Here is a 20,023-nt window from a genome sequence, read left to right on the forward strand (position 1 = left end):
GCATCAACGGGGGAGGGTCAGAGAGAGGGAGACACAGATTCTGAAACAGGCTCCAGGCTCTGAGCTGTCAGCACTGAGCCTGACGTGGGGCTCGAACTCACAAACCGTGAGATCATGACCTGAGCTGAAGTCGGCCGCTTAACCAACTGAGCCACCCAGGCGCCCCAGGACATGTGTACTTTTTTTTTTTTTTTCAATATATGAAATTTATTGTCAAATTGGTTTCCAACGTTTATTTATTTTTGGGACAGAGAGAGACAGAGCATGAACGGGGGAGGGGCAGAGAGAGAGGGAGACACAGAATCGGAAACAGGCTCCAGGCTCTGAGCCATCAGCCCAGAGCCTGACGCGGGGCTCGAACTCACGGACCGCGAGATCGTGACCTGGTTGAAGTCGGACGCTTAACCGACTGCGCCACCCAGGCGCCCCGTCAAATTGGTTTCCATACAACACCCAGTGCTCATCCCAAAAGGTGCCCTCCTCAATACCCATCACCCACCCTCCCCTCCCTCCCACCCCCCATCAACCCTCAGTTTGTTCTCAGTTTTTAACAGTCTCTTATGCTTTGGCTCTCTCCCACTCTAACCTCTTTTTTTTTTTTTCCCTTCCCCTCCCCCATGGGTTTCTGTTAAGTTTCTCAAGATCCACATAAGAGTGAAACCATATGGTATCTGTCTTTCTCTGTATGGCTTATTTCACTTAGCATCACACTCTCCAGTTCCATCCACGTTGCTACAAAAGGCCATATTTCATTCTTTCTCATTGCCACGTAGTATTCCATTGTGTATATAAACCACAATTTCTTTATCCATTCATCAGTTGATGGACATTTAGGCTCTTTCCACAATTTGGCTATTGTTGAGAGTGCTGCTATAAACATTGGGTCCAAGTGCCCCTATGCATCAGTACTCCTGTATCCCTTGGGTAAATTCCTAGCAGTGCTATTGCTGGGTCATAGGGTAGGTCTATTTTTAATTTTCTGAGGAACCTCCACACTGCTTTCCAGAGCGGCTGCACCAATTTGCATTCCCACCAACAGTGCAAGAGGGTTCCCATTTCTCCACATCCTCTCCAGCATCTATAGTCTCCTGATTTGTTCATTTTGGCCACTCTGACTGGCGTGAGGTGATATCTGAGTGTGGTTTTGGTTTGTATTTCCCTGATAAGGAGCGACGTTGAACATCTTTTCATGTGCCTGTTGGCCATCCGGATGTCTTCTTTAGAGAAGAGGACATGTGTACTTTTAATGGATGGTGCCAAATCGCCTGCCTAGAGCTTGACCCATCTGTACCCCCACAGCCTCACTACAAGATGTATTATCCTGCTTTTTGTTTTTTTTTCCAGTCTAAAAGGTGAAAAATGGTCTCTCGGGTATTCTATTTTACATTTCTCTTATTATGAGTGAAGTTGAGCTTCTCCTCATATATTAAGGGCCATTTTATTTTCTTTTCCTATAAATTGCCTGTTCATATTTTTGCCTATTTTTTTTTAATTTTTGAGAGAGAGAGAGAGAGAGAGAGAGAGAGAGAGAGAGAGAGAGGTGAGGGAGGGGCAGAGAGAGAGAAGGAGACACAGAATCTGAAGTAGGCTCCAGGCTGAGAGCTGTCAGCACACAGCCCAATGAGGGGCTCAAACTCATGAACCATGATATCACCTGAGCCAAAGTCAGATACTTAACCAACTGAGCCACCCAGGCGCCCCTATTTTTCTATTGTATTTTGGTCTTTATTCTTATTAATTTGTAGGAAGTCTTGATATACTGGGGAGATTGGCTCTTTATGATATGAATTGAAAATATTTTTCCCTGTTTGTCATTTGTCTTTACCTATTTTTTTGTAGTTATTCTGTTGATTTTTATGAAATCAAGTGTATTAGTCTTTTCTTACTTGGCTTCTGGATTTTGTGTCATAATTAAGTCCTCTCCTTATTGAATTCATTCTCTTTACACTTATAGTTAAGCTGACATCTGTACTGACTTGTTAGATTGCAGATTCAGACGTAGCATGTCTAGGGTGGAGCCTGAGATTCCACATTTCTAATAAGGCTCAGATGATGCCCATGCTGCTCGTCCGAGATCACACTTTGAGTAGCAGGCCACAGAGCTCATCTGCAGGAAACAGCCTCCGGCTCCTCTCCCTCCAGGCCTCTCTCTGTCCCTGAGCTTCTTCCTGAGGTCTACTCCCTCCCCTATCTGTTCTTCCCACTCACTTCTCGATTTTAGCCCCAGTCTTTGCCCCCAGTCTGACTATTTTCTAAGACTTCCCAGCTCCAATGTCCAGTATATCACCTGACTACTTACTTTGTGTCTCTCCAGAGGGAAAGCCTAGATGACTCTTCTTGGGTTAAATGTACATTCCTGGCCTAATTAGTGGTGGTTTGGAGCAGGTTCCCCTGCCCACTCCAGCTGCCTGGTCCAATTCCCTCAGCAGAAGAGAGGATGGGAGCTAAATTTAGCCATTTAGCTTTGTGCTGTGAGCATCAAGCTTTATTAACCCTGGCCCCTGGAGGGATGCCCAGATCAGTGGACAGGGCCCTGCCTCTCTGAAAAAGTTTGCTGGAACGCAACCACTTTGGCTGGGGAAGGAGACCCTAGCCAAGCTGTCCCCCTTGACCCCACTACCTGACTCCAAAGAGCTCACTCAGGATTGTCCATGAAAATCTCTCTGTGGGGAGGCAGGGCTCTCCCAGAGCATTTGGGAGAGAATTGAGTAGGGGCAAGTAGGCCTAGATAGCCCAGCCTCAAAGATCATTTGACTGTGACCACCATGTAGGAATTTCCTGCTTTGGCCATAAAGAGGCCTGCCCCTGCTGGGCTCAGTGGAGGGGGCACGTGGTATGAGGCAGGGGTCCAACTTTATTCTCTTGCAGGTGGATATCCAGTTTTCCCAGTGCCAATTGTTGAAAAAAAAATTCATTCTTTTTTGAATTATCTTGTTACCCTTGTTGAAATTCAATTGACCAGAAATGTGAGGTTTTAATTTTTGGACTCTCAGGTCTATCCCATTGATCTGTATGTCATTATGCCAGTACTATACTGTGTTGGTTGCTGTAGATTTGTAGTTAGTTTTGAAATTACAAAGTAGAAATTCTCCATCTTTGTTCTTTTTTAAGACTGTTTTGACTATTCTGGGTTCCTTGTATTTCCAAATTTTCAGACCAGCTTGTCAGTTTATGCAAAGAAGCCAGCTGGGATAGGGGTTGTGTTGAATCTATCAGTTGCTTTGGGGAATATTGACATCTTAATATTGTCTTCAAATCTATAAACATAGGCTATGTTTCTATTTATTTAGGTCTTTAATTTCTTTCAGTATAATTGTACTTTTCAGAATATAAGTTTTGTACTTTTTTAAAAAAAGTTTATTCCTAAGTATTTTATTCTTAAAAAAAAATTTTTTTTTTACATTTATTTATTTTTTGAGAGACATAGAGAGGCAGAGCACAAGTTGGGGAGGGGCAGAGAGAGAAGGAGACACAGAATCCGAAGCAGGCTCCAGGCTCCAAGCTGTCAGCACAGAGCCCAATGCGGGGCTCGAACTCACAAACCGTGAGATCATGACCTGAGCCGAAGTCTGAGCTACCCAGGTGCCCCTAAGTATTTTATTCTTTTTGATGCTATTATGAATGGAATTTTGTTTATTAAAATATTTATTTATTTTTGAGAGAGAGTGAGAGAGCGGGGGAGGGACAGAGAGAGGGAGACAGAGAATCCCTTGTCTGCACTGTCAGTGCAGAGCCTGAATCAGGACTTGAACTCACAAACTGTGAGATCATGACCTGAGCTGAAACCAAGAGTTGGACACTTAACCAACTGAGCCACCAGACACCCCTATTATGAATTGAATTGTATTTTAAATTTCACTTTTGGATTGTTCATTGCATGTGTATAGAAATACAATTGATTTTTTTTCTAAAAAAAATTTTTTTTAATGTTTTTTTGAGAGAGAGAGAGAAAGCGTGATCAGGGGAGGGGCAGAGAGAGAGGGAGACACAGAATCCGAGGCAGGCTCCAGGCTCCCAGCTGTCAGCACAGATCAGCACAGAGCCCAACACAGGGCTCAAACTCACAAACCGTGAGATCATTACCTGAGCCGAAGTCAGACACTTAAGCCGAAGTTGGACACTTAACTGACTGGGCCACCCAGGTGCCCCCAATTTTTGTATAATGATGTGGTATTCTACCACCTTACTAAACTACTTTATTAATTTTAATAGTTCTTTAGTGGATTCCTTAGGATTATCTCTATATAGGAGATCATGTCATATACAAATACAAATAGTTTTACTTCTTTCTTTCCAATCCAATGCCTTTTATATCTTTTTCTCACCTGCTTTGCCTGGCTGGAACCTCTAGTACGATGTTGAAATACGAGATGAAAGTCGCCATCTTTGTCTTGTTCCTGACCTTAGGGGGAAGGTGTTCATTCCTTCACCATTAAGTATAATGTTGGCTATGGGGTTTTCCTAGAAAAAAAAAAAGAAGAGCCTTATAGCAGAACTTCTCACTCTGCGCAGTACACATGAATCACCAGACTGTTAGAATAGAGTCTGATGCAGCAGCCCTGGGGTGGAGCCTGAGATTCTGCATTTCTGATAAGCTCCCAGATGATGCTGATGTGGCTGGTCCAGGGAACACACTCTGAGTAGCACACTTTGAAGTTTATTCTTAGAACCTTTCTTCTATCAGGGTGAAAAAGCTCTCTTCTGTACCTAGTTCACTGAGTATTTTTATCACGAAAGGATATTGGAGACTTATCCTTTTTTTAAAGGGCATGAAATAAGAGTTTATTAAAAATGACCAAGCAGATTTGAAGAAAAACCAAGTACAGTTTTTAGATATGGCTGACTAGACACAGCTGAAGAGGGCATTAATAAACTGAAATAGGAATGTAACAAAATTACCCAAATTACAGCATAGAGAGGTGAGAGGCTAGAAGAAATGACAGACTTTAGGAGATACACAGGACATAATGAGAAAGTCTAACATACATCTAATCATAACCCTAAAAGAGAGAATAAAAAGAAACAAAGGGGTCATCTGGGTGGCTTATTCAGTTGAGTGTCTGACTCTTGATTTTGGCTCAGGTCACAATCTTGTGGTATGTGGGGTTGAACACCACATAAGATTTCCTATTGATGGCTCAAGGCCTGCTTGAGATTCTCTCTCTCTCTCTCTCTCTCTCTCTCTCTGCCCCTCCCCTGCTGACACTCTCTCTCTTTCTCTCTCAAATGAATAAATAAATAACCATTAAAAAAAAACCTTTGAGATATAATTTAAATACCATACAATTCGCCCATTTATAGTATACAACCAGTGGTTTTTTCATATATCCACAGTTAAATGCAACCATAACCACAGTGAATTTTAGAACATGTCATTCTCTTGGTTTTTTACTCCTAAATATTTCAGTGCTTACTTTTTAAGAACAAGTACCTTCTTAGGGTGCCTGGGTGACTCAGGCAGTTAAGTGTCCGACTTCAGCTCAGGTCATGATCTCACGGCTTGTGAGTTCGAGCCCTTCGTTGGGCTCTGTGCTGACAGCTCAGAGCCTGAAACCTGCTTCAGATTCTGTGTCTCCCTTGCTCTCTGCCCCTCCCCCACTCACGCTCTGTCTCTCTCTCTCTCTCTCTCTCTCTTTCTCTCTCTCTCTCAAAAATAAACACTAAAAAAAAAAGAGCAAGTACATTCTCCTACATAATCATGATATAGTAATTGAAATCAGGAAAATTAACAATGATGCAACAATATTATTTTACCCAAGGTCCATATGTAACTTTCGACAGTTGACCTAATGGTGTCCTTTATAGTTGTTTTCCTCTCACACCCTGGCCAGGATCAAGTCTAGGATTACACATCACATTTAGGTGCCATGTCTCCTTTAATCTAGAACAATTCCTGGGTCTTTCCTTGTGTTTCGTGATTTTGATTTTTAAAAACATTTTTTTTTATTTTATTTTTGAGAGAGAGAGACACAGTGAGAGCAGGGGAGGGGCAAAGAGAGATAGAGACAGAATCTGAAGCAGACTCCAGGCTCTGAGCTGTCAGCGCAGAGCCTGACATGGGGCTTGAACTCACAGACTGCAAGATCATGACCTGAGCCAAAGTCAGACGCCCAACCGACTGAGCCACCCAGGCGCCCCATGATTTTGATATTTTTGAAGAGTACAGGCCAGTTATTTGGTTGAATGTCCCTCAGTTTAGGTTTGTCTGATGTTTTCTTGTGATTTAAGTTCAAGTTCTGCATTCTGGGCAGAAATACCACAGGAATGATGTCATGTTCTTCATGTACATCATATTAGGACATGTCTTATTCAGCCTGGGATGCTATAACAAAATGCCATACACGAGTGTCTTAAACAACAGACATTTCTTTCTTATGGTTCTGGAGGCTGGGAAGACCAAGATCAAGGTGCTGGCAGATTTGCTTCTTGGTGAGGGCCTTCTTCCTGGTTTGTAAGCAGCCATCTTTTTGCTGTGTGCTCACATGGCCTTTTCCTAGACACATATTTGTGTAGAGAGAGTCTTCTCACTCTTCCTCTTTTTATAAGGACACTAAACCATCATGAGAGCTCTACCCTCATGATTTCATCTAAACCTAATTACCTCCCAAAATTTCCCACCTCTAAATACCATTATAGTGGCGATAAACAAATGTGTTTTGAGGTGGTATAAACATTCAGTCTGTAACAAGAGGCACAAGATGTTGCTTTGTCCCCTATTGGTGAGGTTAATTTTGATCAATTGGTTAAAGTCATCATATATATTGAATAAGAGGACCAAAAGGTCTTTGGCTTTGAGGAAAGAGCTTCCAAAATTTTATTCCTTATTGTAAATTGTTGTGAACTTGTTTTGACGGGCATAAATTATTTCAAGATCACAGAAAAGATGGACCAAAGTGATTTGCATGGCTACCACCATGAATTTCTCTCTTGACATTACAGGCAAACCTTCCTTTTTCTTTTTTTTTTTTAATGCTTATTTATTTATTTTTTGAGAGAGAGGTAAGTGTGTGTGCACAGGGGAGGGACAGAGAGAGAGAGAGAGAGAGAGATTCCCAAGTAGGCTCTGTGCTGTCAATGCAGAGCTCAATGTAGGGATCGAATTCACAAACCATGAGATCATGATCTGAGCCGAAACCAAGAGTTGGAAGCATAACAGACTGAGCCACCCAGGTGCCCCATAACCTTGTGTTGTCTTTACTTCCAAAGTCTCAGATAAACATTTAAATTCTAAATCATTCAACAGGGGAATCCTGCATTTCTATAGGTCAGTATTATATTCTCCCACCATCCCTCAATCTCTAGGAGAACTCTGCATTGGACAATTTTTATGTTTAAGATGTGCCCACATGGGGCGCCTGGATGACTCAGTCAGTTAAACACCTGACTCTTGATCTCAGCTCAGGTCTTTATCTCAGGGTCATGAGTTTAAGCCCAGTGTGGAACCTATGAGAGGAGAGGAGAGGAGAGGAGGCAAGGGGAGGGGAGGGGAGGGGAGGGGAGGGGAGGGGAGGGGAGGGGAGAGGGGGGGAAGAGAAGAGAGAAAGGAAAGAAGGAAGGAAAGAAAGAAGAAGGAAGGAAAGAAAAAGACATGCCAACACAGAAACTTGATATGTAAATGTTATACTTGAGCCATTCCATCTTAATATTTATTTAAACTTTTCATATATATTTTTATACGTAAAGTACACAGGATCAGATTTTTCAAGGTCAAAATGTTTTCCATTTTGCTAAATTTCTCTTATGGTGGCTTTTATCTGTGTGTGTGTGTGTGTGTGTGTGTGTGTGTGTGTGTGTGATAAGTTCATGTTTGATTGAACTGAAGGTGTAGGAGTCATGAGTGCATAAGTGCATTCTTTCCCCCTGATGGCATTTGCACTTGATTTTGCAGTTAGCCACAGGGCATTGCCAACCCAGGGCCGTTTTAACTTCCCTTCAAAAATTCCAACTTGATAAGGGATCAATATCCTGAATATATAGAGAACTTCTTTTTTTTAAATTTTTTAATGTTTATTTTTGAAAGACAGAGATAGAGTGCAAATGGGAGAGGGGCAGAGAGAGAGGGAGACAGAATCTGAAGCAGGCTCCGGGTTCTATGCTGACACAGGCTCAAACCCATAAATTCTAAGATCCAACCCAAGCCGAAGTTGGATGCTTAGCCAGCTGAGCCACTCAGGCCCCCCTCTAGAGAACTTTAAAACTAAAAAATGGGCAAAGAGTAGACATTTCTCAAAAGACAATATACAGATGGACGGTAAGTGTATGAAAAGATGCTCAACGTCACAAATCATCAGGAAAAGGCAAATTAAAACTACAAGATACCTCCTTATACCCATTAGGATGGCAATGATCCAGAAAAAACAAAACAAACAAAACAAAACAAAACAACAACAACAACAAAATAACAAGTATTGGTGAGGATGTGGAATAATTGGAACCGTTGTGTGTGTGCTATTGGCGGGAATATAAAATAGTCCAGCCACTAAGTGAAATAAGCCAGTCACAAAAAGGCAAATTAGCTATATGATTCCATTCACATGAGGTGCTTGGAGTAGCCAAAATCATAGAGACAGTAAATAGAATGGTGGTTGGTAGGGTCTCGGGGGTAGGGGAATGAGGAGTGAGTGTTTAATTGGTATGGAATTTCAGTTTTGCCAGATGAAAAGACATACGGAGATGGGTGATAGTGGTGGTTGCACATTATCAGTACATCACCAAGCTGTACACTTAAAAATGGTTAAGATGGGGGGGCCCAGTTCGTTGGGCATCTGACTCTTGGTTCTGGCTCAGGTCATGATCCCAGGTCAGGGGATCGAGCCTCACATCAGGCTCCACACTGAGCATGGAGCCTACCTAAGATTCTCTCTCCTTCTCCCTCTCCCCCTCTCCCACTTGTGCACGCACACTCTCTCTAAAATAATAATTTAAAAAATTTAATGGTTAAAATGGGAAATTTTTATGTAAGGTAGGTATTTTGCCACAATAAAAACATTGGGGGTAGAAAAGAATTCTGGCTGAATACAGGAGCTTCAGTTTCCGTTCCCACGTTGTGGAGGATCGAGGATTCATACCTACATTTCAAGTTGGTTTTAGGACTTGCTGGCTTACTGCCCACTGTTTCTGTTTCAGCGTACCTTTCCCACCTGCTTTCTGAGGGCCTAGAACTGCATTAAAAGGAAAGAATTTGTGAACATCAATCTGGTTTGCAGAGGGAGGGCCCTTCGGAATACATGTGTGCCCACCCCTGTGGAGACAGAACCCTCTTCTTTTCTTTTTGAACCTAATTCTTGCCAGAAACTTTCAAGTGGGCCTTTGAAGCATACACATCTCCTTTTAAACATGCCTGCCACACCATTTTAAAACAGTTTTACACACTTTCTTTAGGATGAAAATATGAAAGGGGATGAATGGAACATTATTTCTCAACACAATTGGGGCTGGTCAGTGGGCATCCTCGTCCCCAGAATGTGATGTTTGCAGGATGAATGGTGGGGTGGGTGTAAGCAGCATGGCTTCTGGTTCTTAATTCCATACCTGCTAATCAATTCCTGTATTCTCCCCCTTTCTGCGTCCAGCACAATTACTTGAAAACCATGATGGGCCTCCAGCAGGCACACAGAAAATAGGGATTCATCGCCATTGCCTTCAAGGACAAGACCCCCAGTAACTCCTGCTGCTCTGGAGTGGGGCTGCCAAACCCCTTGCCCAGAGTTCCAGACAGCCTGCTCCAATGCTGGAGCCCAGCCCAGAGGACTCACAATGGCCTGCCTCCCAACAGGAACATCCTTCACAGGACACTCATCTTCACATACCACTTTTGGTTTCAATTCACTGTTTTATATGCAGGGACAGGATAAAATAATTTTCTAGCTTGGACATTCAGTGTTCACTCAAGAGCCTGATTTTATTTCCCGTCCAGGAGGATGCTTCCCTATGCACAGGTGGGGTCAGAACCGAGTCTCCGGTAAGAAAGGGAAAAAGTAGCTCAGCCACCTTCCTCTGGCATGCCTTTGTCCCACTGGTCACCCTCTTTCCTTCCTTGGGTGGGCATTCTTGGGGGGAGCTAGTTCTGAGGAGCCCTGGTTCTCTCAGTCCCTGTCAGACTGTAGGTTCTCTTGGGACATCCTCTCTGTGTTCCTGAGCCAGTGAAAGCGGGAGGCCCTTCTTCCTCAGCAACCAGCAGAGGAATGGGTCTAGGTGGAAATGGCTGAAAGGCAGATTTTTATCTCAGAATATGAAGAGGCTTAAAATGAGCACAGCCCTACCTGAAGTTAGCAGCAAGAGCCCCACAGTGGGAGGCTGTCTGGCAAGAAGGTTGCAGAACCTGTACCAGATAGAAGGTTGAACTGGATGGCATCAGTCCATTCAAACACTCGGTGACCCTGTCCTTCAGCCCAGCAGTGAGCAGATGGATGGGGGTTTGTGGAACAGAGAAAGTAGAAAGGCATCCGTGAGGTCTCTGCCCTCTTCCTCTTCAGCCCCTTTCACTTTCACTGACTGATACATAATGGTCCTAAAACAGCTTTCAGAGGCTCCTACTACACCGAGGCTTTGCAGAGCGGCTTTGAAGCGCCCCTGCTCCCTCACCCTGGATGACACACATGGGGACTGTCACTGATCGGCACTAATGGTGTGCACACAGCCCTACTGGTCAGTCCTCATGTCTCCTTTGATTGTGGCCAAATAGACGAGTCTGCCCAGGCTCTGCCTGCCCTCCCAGCTAGTGCAGGCCTCGGGCTGCACCTGATTCTTTCCTTTCTCGGCTTCCCCTGCTCTTACCGGGACTTGTTTGGGGTTCCCAGGTCTTTAGGGCATCTCAGGAAATAGGCCATAGCAAATGGGGTCCATCATCTTTTGGGGGCCATAGGAAGCAGCTGTTTGTGGCGTTACTGGTCCCCCTTCCCTTCATTCTCTGCCACTGGCTGCAATGGCATGGCCCTACTGGATGTTGCTCCATAGGATTTCTACACAGCCAGTCCTGGGGCCTGCTGGCCAGGGCGAGCTAGGCCTCTGTCATGGCAGCTGGGCACATTGGTCTCTAGCTCAATTCATTACGACAAAGGCCTCTGTGGCACAAAGTGAACCAAGTAATCATCAGTGTGGGCAGAGCCAGAGAAATAAGCCAGGATGGTGCCTGGCAGATCACCCTCCACAAACTCCTCACGGGAGCAGATGCTTCCAACATGACAGGGAGCTAGGGGGCATCCCGTCCACTCAAATGGGCCTGTTGTTCTAGAAAATAGTTTCTGCTGAGCTAATCTGACCACCAAAATCATCCCTGGGGGGACTTCCAGTTCCAACATGGGACAGATAAGATAACCTGAAAATACTCCTGCTACAAGCAGAGATGCTGGCTCAAGTAGAAATTGTTTTCAATGCAAAGCTAAATTTGCAGGAAGAGACAGAGAACTGCCAGGGGCTGGAGAACTGAAAACGCAAGTGGTCAGCATGGGAACCGGCTGTGGCTGCAAGGGCCAGGAAGGGGTGTGCGTGGATTGTTGCCCTTGAGTGTGAATGTCCACATAAGTGTGAGAAATAAGGCTCTGGCCATGCCCCATAGGAAGTTGGAAGTGGGACCTTGGGCATAAAGCTGGCACCTTGAAGGCTTCATCCTTCATACAGAGGTAAGCTAGAAAAAGTTCCCCCGCTTTTGGGGGAAAAGTTTCTAGAGATGAGGGGAAACAGGTCCTGAGAGAATTTGCAACCATGCACAGGTTTGGGATTCAGACTTCCACTGTGTCCAGGAACCCCCAGCCTGAGGAATTAGTGTAGAAATTAGCCCAGAGAGGGGCGCTTGCGTGGCTCAGTTGGTTCAGCGTCTGACTTTGACACGGGTCATGATCTCACAGCTTGTGAGTTCAAGCCCCACATCGGGCTCTGTGCTGACGGCTCAGAGCCTGGAGCCTGCTTCGGATTCTGTGTCTCCCTCTCTCTCTCTGCCCCTCCCCCGATCATGTTCTGTCTGTCTCTCTCTCTCTCAAAAATAAATAAAAACATTAAAAAATTAAAAAAAAACTTAGCCCAAGGATAAAACACCCAGCAGAGTAAAAAAAAAAAAAAAAAAAAAATCTGTACATGCCCTTACTGAGCCACACAACACTCCTACAAGACCCTCATAAACATGAGCTCCAAAGATTAAACACACACACGTGCATGCACATGTGCGTGTGGAAACAGACTGTCATAGTGGAGGCATAATGAGAGCATGGTCAGATTTTAAGAACTTCAGATAACAAATTATTGAATAAAGATTATACAACATATATGTTTTAAACAAAGACAAAAGTAGGAATCGATATGATAAAGGCTATCAAAATAGAGCACAGATTTTTTTTTTTAAAGGGAAACCTGTGGGAATGAAAAACTATAGTTCTAAAAGTTTAAATGACAGACTAGAAACAGCAAAAGAGAGAATTGCTGACCTGGATGTTTGATCTGAAGACATTGCCTGGAATGTAGCATAGTGGGATGAAGAGAGAGAAGATTGAATGTGTGGATAAGAGACATGGTAGACAGCATGAGAAGTGCCAGGATACAGGTAATCACAGATTTGGAGGCGATCCCAAGGAGATGACTCTCTTAGTGAGCTCATCCAGCGTTCATAGCCAATTATCCATCTTATATATCTAGACTAGACTGCTCTCCTGAGCTCCAAACCTGTTAACGTGGCATCTCCATTTGAATGTCTGTTAAGACATCTACAAATCACCATGCTTAAAACTAAATGCCTAATTGTCCCCCAGATATGCCCCACCCAAAGTCTCCCTAATCTCAGCCCAATTGCTCAGGCTAAATCCTTAGTAGTTTTATACTTCTCTTCCCCCCAACACCCCATATCAAATCCGTCAAGAGATCCAATGGACTTTACCTTCCTACTACATTGAAAATTTGACCACTTCCTACTTCTACTGCCCCTGTTCTGACCTAAGCCATTGTCATCTCTTGCCTGGATATTGCAGCAACTTCCTATGTCCTTGCTTCCTCCCCTGCTCTAATGTAGTCCATTTCCAGAACAGCTGCCTGGTTGATCCTTTTGAAATAGAAGTTAGACCACGTGACACATCTTTTCAAACGTCACATGGTTCCTGTTTCTCCCAGAGTGAAACCCAATTCCTCAAAGCAACTCGAAGGCCCTACATGATTTTGTCTCCTATGACTTCACTCTCTTCTCTCTTCTCCCCCTTGCTCACTATGCTCCAGCTATGTGGGCCTCCTTACTGTTCTTCAGACATGCCCGGGAGCTCCTGCCTCAGGACCTTTGTACTTACTGGCTGTTTTCCTCTGCCTGAAATATTCTCCCAGATGTCCACATGGCTCACTCTCTCACTTCCTTCAAGTCTTTGCTTAAATGTCACCTTCTGTAGCAGATACTGCCATGCCTTGATCATAACCCCATGCACTTGCCATTCCTGCTAGTAGGTTCCCACTGAAAGCATCTGTAGCTTTCTACATAAAGGCTTTCTCAACCATAGGTACTTATTTGCTGCAAAGTGGGCCCAAATGCCAGAGAGTTAACACATTTAGGAGCAACTCAACCAGTGAGTTGGTAGATGAGCACCCTTACCTCCTCTCCCTTGGTGGGACAACTCTGAGACAGGTTCTCCACTATTTCCTGGGACTCCCCAATAAAAGTACAAATTCACACACAGATGAATGGAACCAAAGGGGGAAAAAAGATGGTTGCTATGTATCGTGGGATTTTTAGTGAAATAATATGACAAAATCATTAAAGTAATTAATGATAGAATTTTTAATGATCTATGTTATAAAAGTATAATGAAAAGGATAAGATTGGACCATTATAGCACCCAAGTTTCCTTCAGAAGTGCAGAGATTCAAGATAGGATAAAGAACTCCGGGTAGTCCTTCCATGTCCTCCACAATCTGTAACCTGGAGGGCTCAGACACCTCTGTTGTTGTGTCCCTGGCATCGTACAGAGGTACTAATCCACTCACCGCCCCCCACCCACGGCCCCCATCAGCTGGGCCTGGGGAGTCTCACTCTGGACTTGACTTTTTTTTTTTTTAATGTTTATTTTTGAGAGAGAGAGAGAGAGAGACAGATCGTGAGTGGGGGAGGGGAAGAGAGAGAGGGAGACACAGAATCCAAAGCAGGCTCCAGGTTCTGAGCCATCAGCACAGAGCCTGATGCAGGGCTCAAACTCATGAACTTCAAGATCATGACCTGAGCTGAAGTCGGACGCTCAACCTACTGAGCCACCCAGGCACCCCTGGACTTGACTCTTGATAGCAGGCTGCACGTATCTGAGGCAATACATTATAGGGGTAGAGCACAGGCTTTGGGCCAAGACATACAAGTTAAACTGGGACTCCATATCTTACTGGCATGGAACCTGGGTCAAGGTGTCCAATTTCCCAGCCTTTTTTCATGTGTAAAACAATGATTAATAATCCTGGCACCATGTATGTCTAGCGCACAGCTGGGCCTCAACCAAGTACAAAAGAAGGATATGAATGTGCCCAGCATTATGTCTGATAAATGGTGAACGTACAAACATACACCCCCCCCCAAACGTTGGGCTCCATTTCCACTCCCCAAAATGGATTTTGAATTTGAAAAGGCAGCATTGAGACTGGCATTATCTTTCTTTAATTAACCCTGATTCTGATGGCCTTTAAAGACCAATCCAAAAGCTGACAGTAGAGAGAAGTAGTTGCTAAAAATATACCTGGTGTCATCGTGGGTGGTGTTACTGGAGGTCAGGCATCTAGAGTTAGGGAAGTAGTTGTCCCACTGTATACCACGTCAGCCAGGCTGCACTTGGAACTTCATGTTGGGGGCTGGAGGCAGGGTTTTTAGCTGGACAGACTGCCCAGTGGAGGGTGACCAGCATCACGAAGGGCTCTGAAAACACTGTCAAGTAAGGGATAGTCACAAAAATTAAAGATATTCAATCTGAGAAGTGAAGTCCAAAGCGGGCTGTGGGACAGGGGTGGGGGCAGTGGATTTTCTGTCCCCTCAGGAGGAAAAAACAAGATGAAGTTTCTAAACCCAGAATGGATGGTCTTGGTGCAAACTGGGCCCCCAGTCCCTGGAGGATGCAAGTCGTGTCTGAGCAGCCCCAGTGAAGGTCCACGTGAAAGGAATCCTTAAACCAGGAAGACAGGACTTTGAGGCCTCTGAGTTCCTTCTAAATTTCAATTCTGTGATTCTGTAAAAGCAGGTGTGAAAAAGCTAATTCACATATCCAATACATAGATACATTTATATTTGAATAAAAAAAGACTAAAATGTTGAAAGGTCAATGGTTGTTTCCGGATGAAACTAGAAGTGATGTTTTTCCCTTTTGAAATTTTAATTTATTAAATATGAATTGCTATTATTAACGAAAATATCTAATTTATAAATAATATTTTAATAAAAACAATCTGTCTATGAGCAGATGACAGACACTTCTGCCAGCTCAGCTTTCCAACAATAAAGGGAGAGGCACCCTGTTTGCAGAAACGTATCCACAAAGGCTAGAAGGGAAAAGGGGGTCTTACACATAGGGAAGGGGCTTCCCTCGAGGCCAGACACGACAGTGTGATTTGATGACTTAAGTGACTTGTGAGAAATGGATTTCTGAACACAGGTGGGATTTTCCTGTTACAAGTTGCTTGAAGGACAATCTGTTCTAGCCAGAAAAGCTATAAAAGGCATTACGAAGCTGGGGTTGTGTGTGTGTGTGGAGTAGACAAGTACTATTCTTAAATTTGGGGATGATTTACTTTGGGCCGGTGCCCTGGCCTTCTGCAGAAAGTGGGCAAGTTGAACGAGAGAACGTGTGGGGCCACACATGTGGCCAGGTGTACGAGAAAGTAACACTGGATCTGAGAACTGCAAGTCCAGATGCTGCCACTCAGCGTCTGGGACCTTGGGCACACTTCTCTGAGTCTCAGTCTCTACATCTGTAAAAAGGAGGCAGCAGCTACCACTGCCCTCTCCACTACAGGGACGCTAAAAGGATCATGGGAGATAAAGTCTATGAAGACTTCACAATGCCTAAAGCCTTCCATAAATATCTGTTATTATTCCTGTTCCCCCAGAATGGCAGAAAGCTGCATAAGGTAAGAATCCCTTCTGTTGGGGTGGGGGCCTTAGAAAAGAATGGGAGTTTTGACATCTAGGAAGAACATTAAAAAGCCCCAGAGCTACAGAAAAACATGGTGGTGGCAGCAGCAATGGTGTCCAAAGCTAAGAAAGATTTTGGACCTGAGACGTGACTTTTCTCAAACCTGACACGAAACCAGGTCTTCTGCAGCACAAGCCTGGATGTTAGTGAGAGGAACATCTAATGGTATTTAGGTGTTTCCATTCCTTTAAATCTTTTCACCTAAATTTTGTTACCATCTGTTTGAGTATTCTAATATTAGTAAAGATGTATAATTAGCTCCTGGAACAGACCTCGTGGTCTTCTGCCAATGCCACTTTCTTGAAAAGCTCCAGAAGCAGAAAATGACTTAAGAGCCCTTCCCTTGATGGTCGGCAATGCTACAATTCTGGGGGCCTGTGATTCTAGGTCAATCCCACACACACAAAATAAAGCAAGCCAAGAATCCAAGGACAAAGAGGATGCAGATTAACTCAAACATTATTTTAAGATTAGACTCTAAATTGAAAAAGAAAAAACCTGTTACAAACATGCCAAAAAAATCAGCCAATAAAGAAAAAGAGAAGTGCATTTCTTTGAGTTCGGATGCAGCTGTTCTTTTTTTTAAATGTTTGTTTGTTTGTTTGTTTAGAAAGTGAGGAAGGGGCAGAGAAAGAGGGAGTCAGAGATACTCAAGCAGGCTCCACTCTGTCAGCACAGATCCTGACGTAGGGCTTGATACCATGAACCGTGAGACCTTGACCTGATCTGAAATCAAGAGTCAGGACACTTAACCAACTGAGCCACCCAGGTCCCCCATGACACAGCTGTTCTTACCCCTGGTTGCACATTATAATTATCTAGGGTGCTTTTATAAAATCCTGATGCCTAAGGCACATCCTAGACCAATTAAATCAGAGCCTCTGGGATCTGGGCATCAGTATTTTTTAAAAGCCCCCAAGTGTTTCTAATGTGTACATTCAGTCGAGACTACTCTGGTAGAAGGAGTACTGGACATTTATTTGTTTCTCACCTTTGATATATTCCCTGATTAATATGGTGATAAATTTTTTGTTAATCTTAGCAATTATTTAATATCATATACTATCTTAGGAACAAGCATAGAAGCTTCTCTGCTGATTAACTTTCAATTCACAAACTTCCATAATTTCTGATTATAAAAATCCAAATACTCAAAGGGAATACCTGGGCACGTGTAGGTTGTATATGTGCACAGGTGACTCTGATTTGCAGTCAAGACTGAGAGACATTGTGACAGGTGTTCCATAAACATTGAAACAGATGGGTGTGTGGGGCACCTGGGTGGTTCAGTCGGTTAAGCATGTGACTCTTGGTTTTGACTCAGGTCATGATCTCACAGTTTCCATGAGTTTGAACCCTGTGTTGAGCTCTGTGCTCAGAGCCTGCTTGGGATTCGTGCTCTCCCTCTCTCTTTGACCCCTCCCCATTCGTGCTGTCCCTCTCTCTCAAAAAAATAAATAATAAATAATACTTAAAAAAATAGATGGGTGTGGGTGTATGGGTGGGTAGGTTGTTGGATGGGGACATATGAGGGATTCTCAATCTTGGCTCTACTGACATTTTAGGTCAATTATTTGTTGGAGGAGATCCTGTGTGTTGTAGGATGTTTATCAGCATCTCCGACCATTATCCACAAGATGCCAGAAACATCCCCCAGTTATACAGCCCAAAATGTCTTTAGACATTTCCAAATGTTCTCTGGGGACAGAACTGCCCTGGTTTAAGAACGACTGGAGTAGATTAATGAATGGGTAGATGGATGGATGGATGGATGGGTGGAAAGATGGTTGGATAGGAGGAAGGGTTATATTCTCCTTTGAACTAGCTATAACATGTTAGCGGTGCCCTCATTAATTAAGGAGTTAAAAAAAATCTTTGACACATGTTCATTTTATATCTGTAGGATAATCATGATTACAACTTCTTTGAAAAATTCTCCTTTAACAGATAAATGGGCATTATTCTTCAGTGTTAGGAGAAAATCAGTTGGCTTATGTTTTCTGGAGGACTCTTAGGCAGTGTATTTCCAGAGCCTTAAAATATACATATTGGTACATACTATATACATTAGTACCTACATTTTGGATACAAATTTGGCAATACCTTAACACTTTTAATTGTGTATACCAGAGTTCTACTATAAACACATTTTGTTCAAATGCAGATTTTAATTATTATTTTATTTTAAAATTATTGTACAATTATTTTAATTATACTCTATAATAATCATAATTATTTTATTTTAGTAACCAAATTTCAAAAATTCAACATTTTAATACTTACGGACATTGGAATTTCCAAGCAGCTTTGGCTGCTCAACTGCTATGTGTACTTCGGAGATACTAAAAAGACATTCACATTGTTCAAAAAGGAACAACAGACCAAAAACAGAGTCACTTGCCCCCACAGCAAACCAAGATGGAACTGCAGTCTCAGTGACTTCCAGGAAGGTGACTTTTAACCAGTTGATCTGGGATTACCTGGTCAGCACCAGTGAAGTCATCTGCATGAGAGACACCCTCCCCACCAAAGAAACCTTGTCTGAGAGGCACCTGAGTGGCTCAGTCAGTTAAGTGTCTGACTTGATTTTGGCTCACAATGTCATGGTTCATGAGATGGAGCCCTGCATTGGGCTCTGAGCTGACAGCACTGAGCCTGCTTGGGGTTCTCTCTCTCTCCCTCTCTCTCTCTCTCTGCCTGTCCCCAGCTTACACAGTCTCTCTCAAAATAAACAAATAAACTTAAAAGAAAGAAAGAAAAGAAACGTTGTCTGAGATAATCCACTCTGTTAGTAAACTTCCTTCCCAGCCCCTCTACAAAAGCCTCCCATTTTGCACAGCTCCTTTTGAATGCCTTTCTACTTGCTGAATGGACTGCTGCTAATTCATGAATCAATGAAGAAAGCCAGTGAGATGCTCAGCTTTACTCAGATGAATTTTGTTATACACAGCTTTCAGCAAAGGTGAGTGGAGGAGCCAGATTTATGTCCACAGGTTCTGCAGTAAAGGGTTCAGCTGACAGTGATGTCCTCAAATTACTAAAGTTTCCTTCTTCCCTAATAGTAATTGGGTAAATAAAGATTTCTCTCACCTCTTTGATTCCTGGACTTGAGACTAGGGTGAGGATACCATTTCTTTGAGGTAAACACACAGACTACAGAGTTTTTGCTCTACTTGAAGAGGATGCTTAGTGAATATTAGGTGTATCATTGCCACTTTTGCATTTTTATTTTTATTTTTTTCGTTTATTTAGAGAGAAGAGAGAGAGACAGTGGGGGAGGGGAAGAGAGAGAGGGATAGAGAGAATCCCAAGCAGGATCTGTACTGTCAGTGCAGACCCCAACACAGGGCTCGAACTCAAGAACTGTGAGATCATGACCTGAGCTGAAGTCAAGAGTCGGACACTCAACAGATTGAGCCACCCAAGCACCCCTATGTATTTTTATTTTTATCTTTTAATTTTTTTTATTTTTTAAACTTATTTTTGAGAGAGAAAGAGACAGAATGTGAGTGGGTTGGGGCAGAGAGAGAGGGAGGCACAGAATCTGAAGCAGGCTGCAGGCTCCGAGCTGTCAGCACAGAGCCCGACATGGGGCTCGAACTCACGAGCTGTGAGATCATGACCTGAGCCAAAGTCGGACGCTCAACCGACTGACCCACCCAGGCGTCCCTACGTATTTTTATTTCTAATAGTGTCCCATCATACCATCTTTTGGCCTTGGATATAGAACTGTGGCTATGGAGCAGTGTGACTTGTTTTTAAGGTAACAAGATACTCAGCTTCCATTGCATACACACCAATTTTAGCATCTTCCCCGGAGTGGGACCAGTGAAGGATCTCTACAGCTGGTTTCGCAGGAGACATACACTGGCACTCTCAAGATTACTTCT

The 20,023-nt window shown here is 43.5% G+C and overlaps 1 protein-coding gene across 15 annotated transcripts in view; it reads left to right on the plus strand.

Moving 5' to 3' along the window:
- Positions 1 to 12,012, plus strand: part of KIF9 (kinesin family member 9) — a 56,760-nt gene extending 44,748 nt beyond the window's left edge. For all 15 annotated transcript variants that reach the window (XM_027038564.2, XM_027038569.2, XM_053219520.1 and 12 more), the window contains one exon: positions 9,573 to 12,012. In XM_027038564.2, coding sequence (XP_026894365.1) covers positions 9,573 to 9,623 — 51 coding nt within the window. In that variant the 3' untranslated portion in view covers positions 9,624 to 12,012. The remainder of the gene's footprint in view (positions 1 to 9,572) is intronic.
- Positions 12,013 to 20,023: the final 8,011 nt, after the last annotated feature.

This window comes from Acinonyx jubatus, chromosome A2 (genome assembly GCF_027475565.1).
Source record: "Acinonyx jubatus isolate Ajub_Pintada_27869175 chromosome A2, VMU_Ajub_asm_v1.0, whole genome shotgun sequence".
Taxonomy (NCBI): Eukaryota; Metazoa; Chordata; class Mammalia; order Carnivora; family Felidae; genus Acinonyx; species Acinonyx jubatus.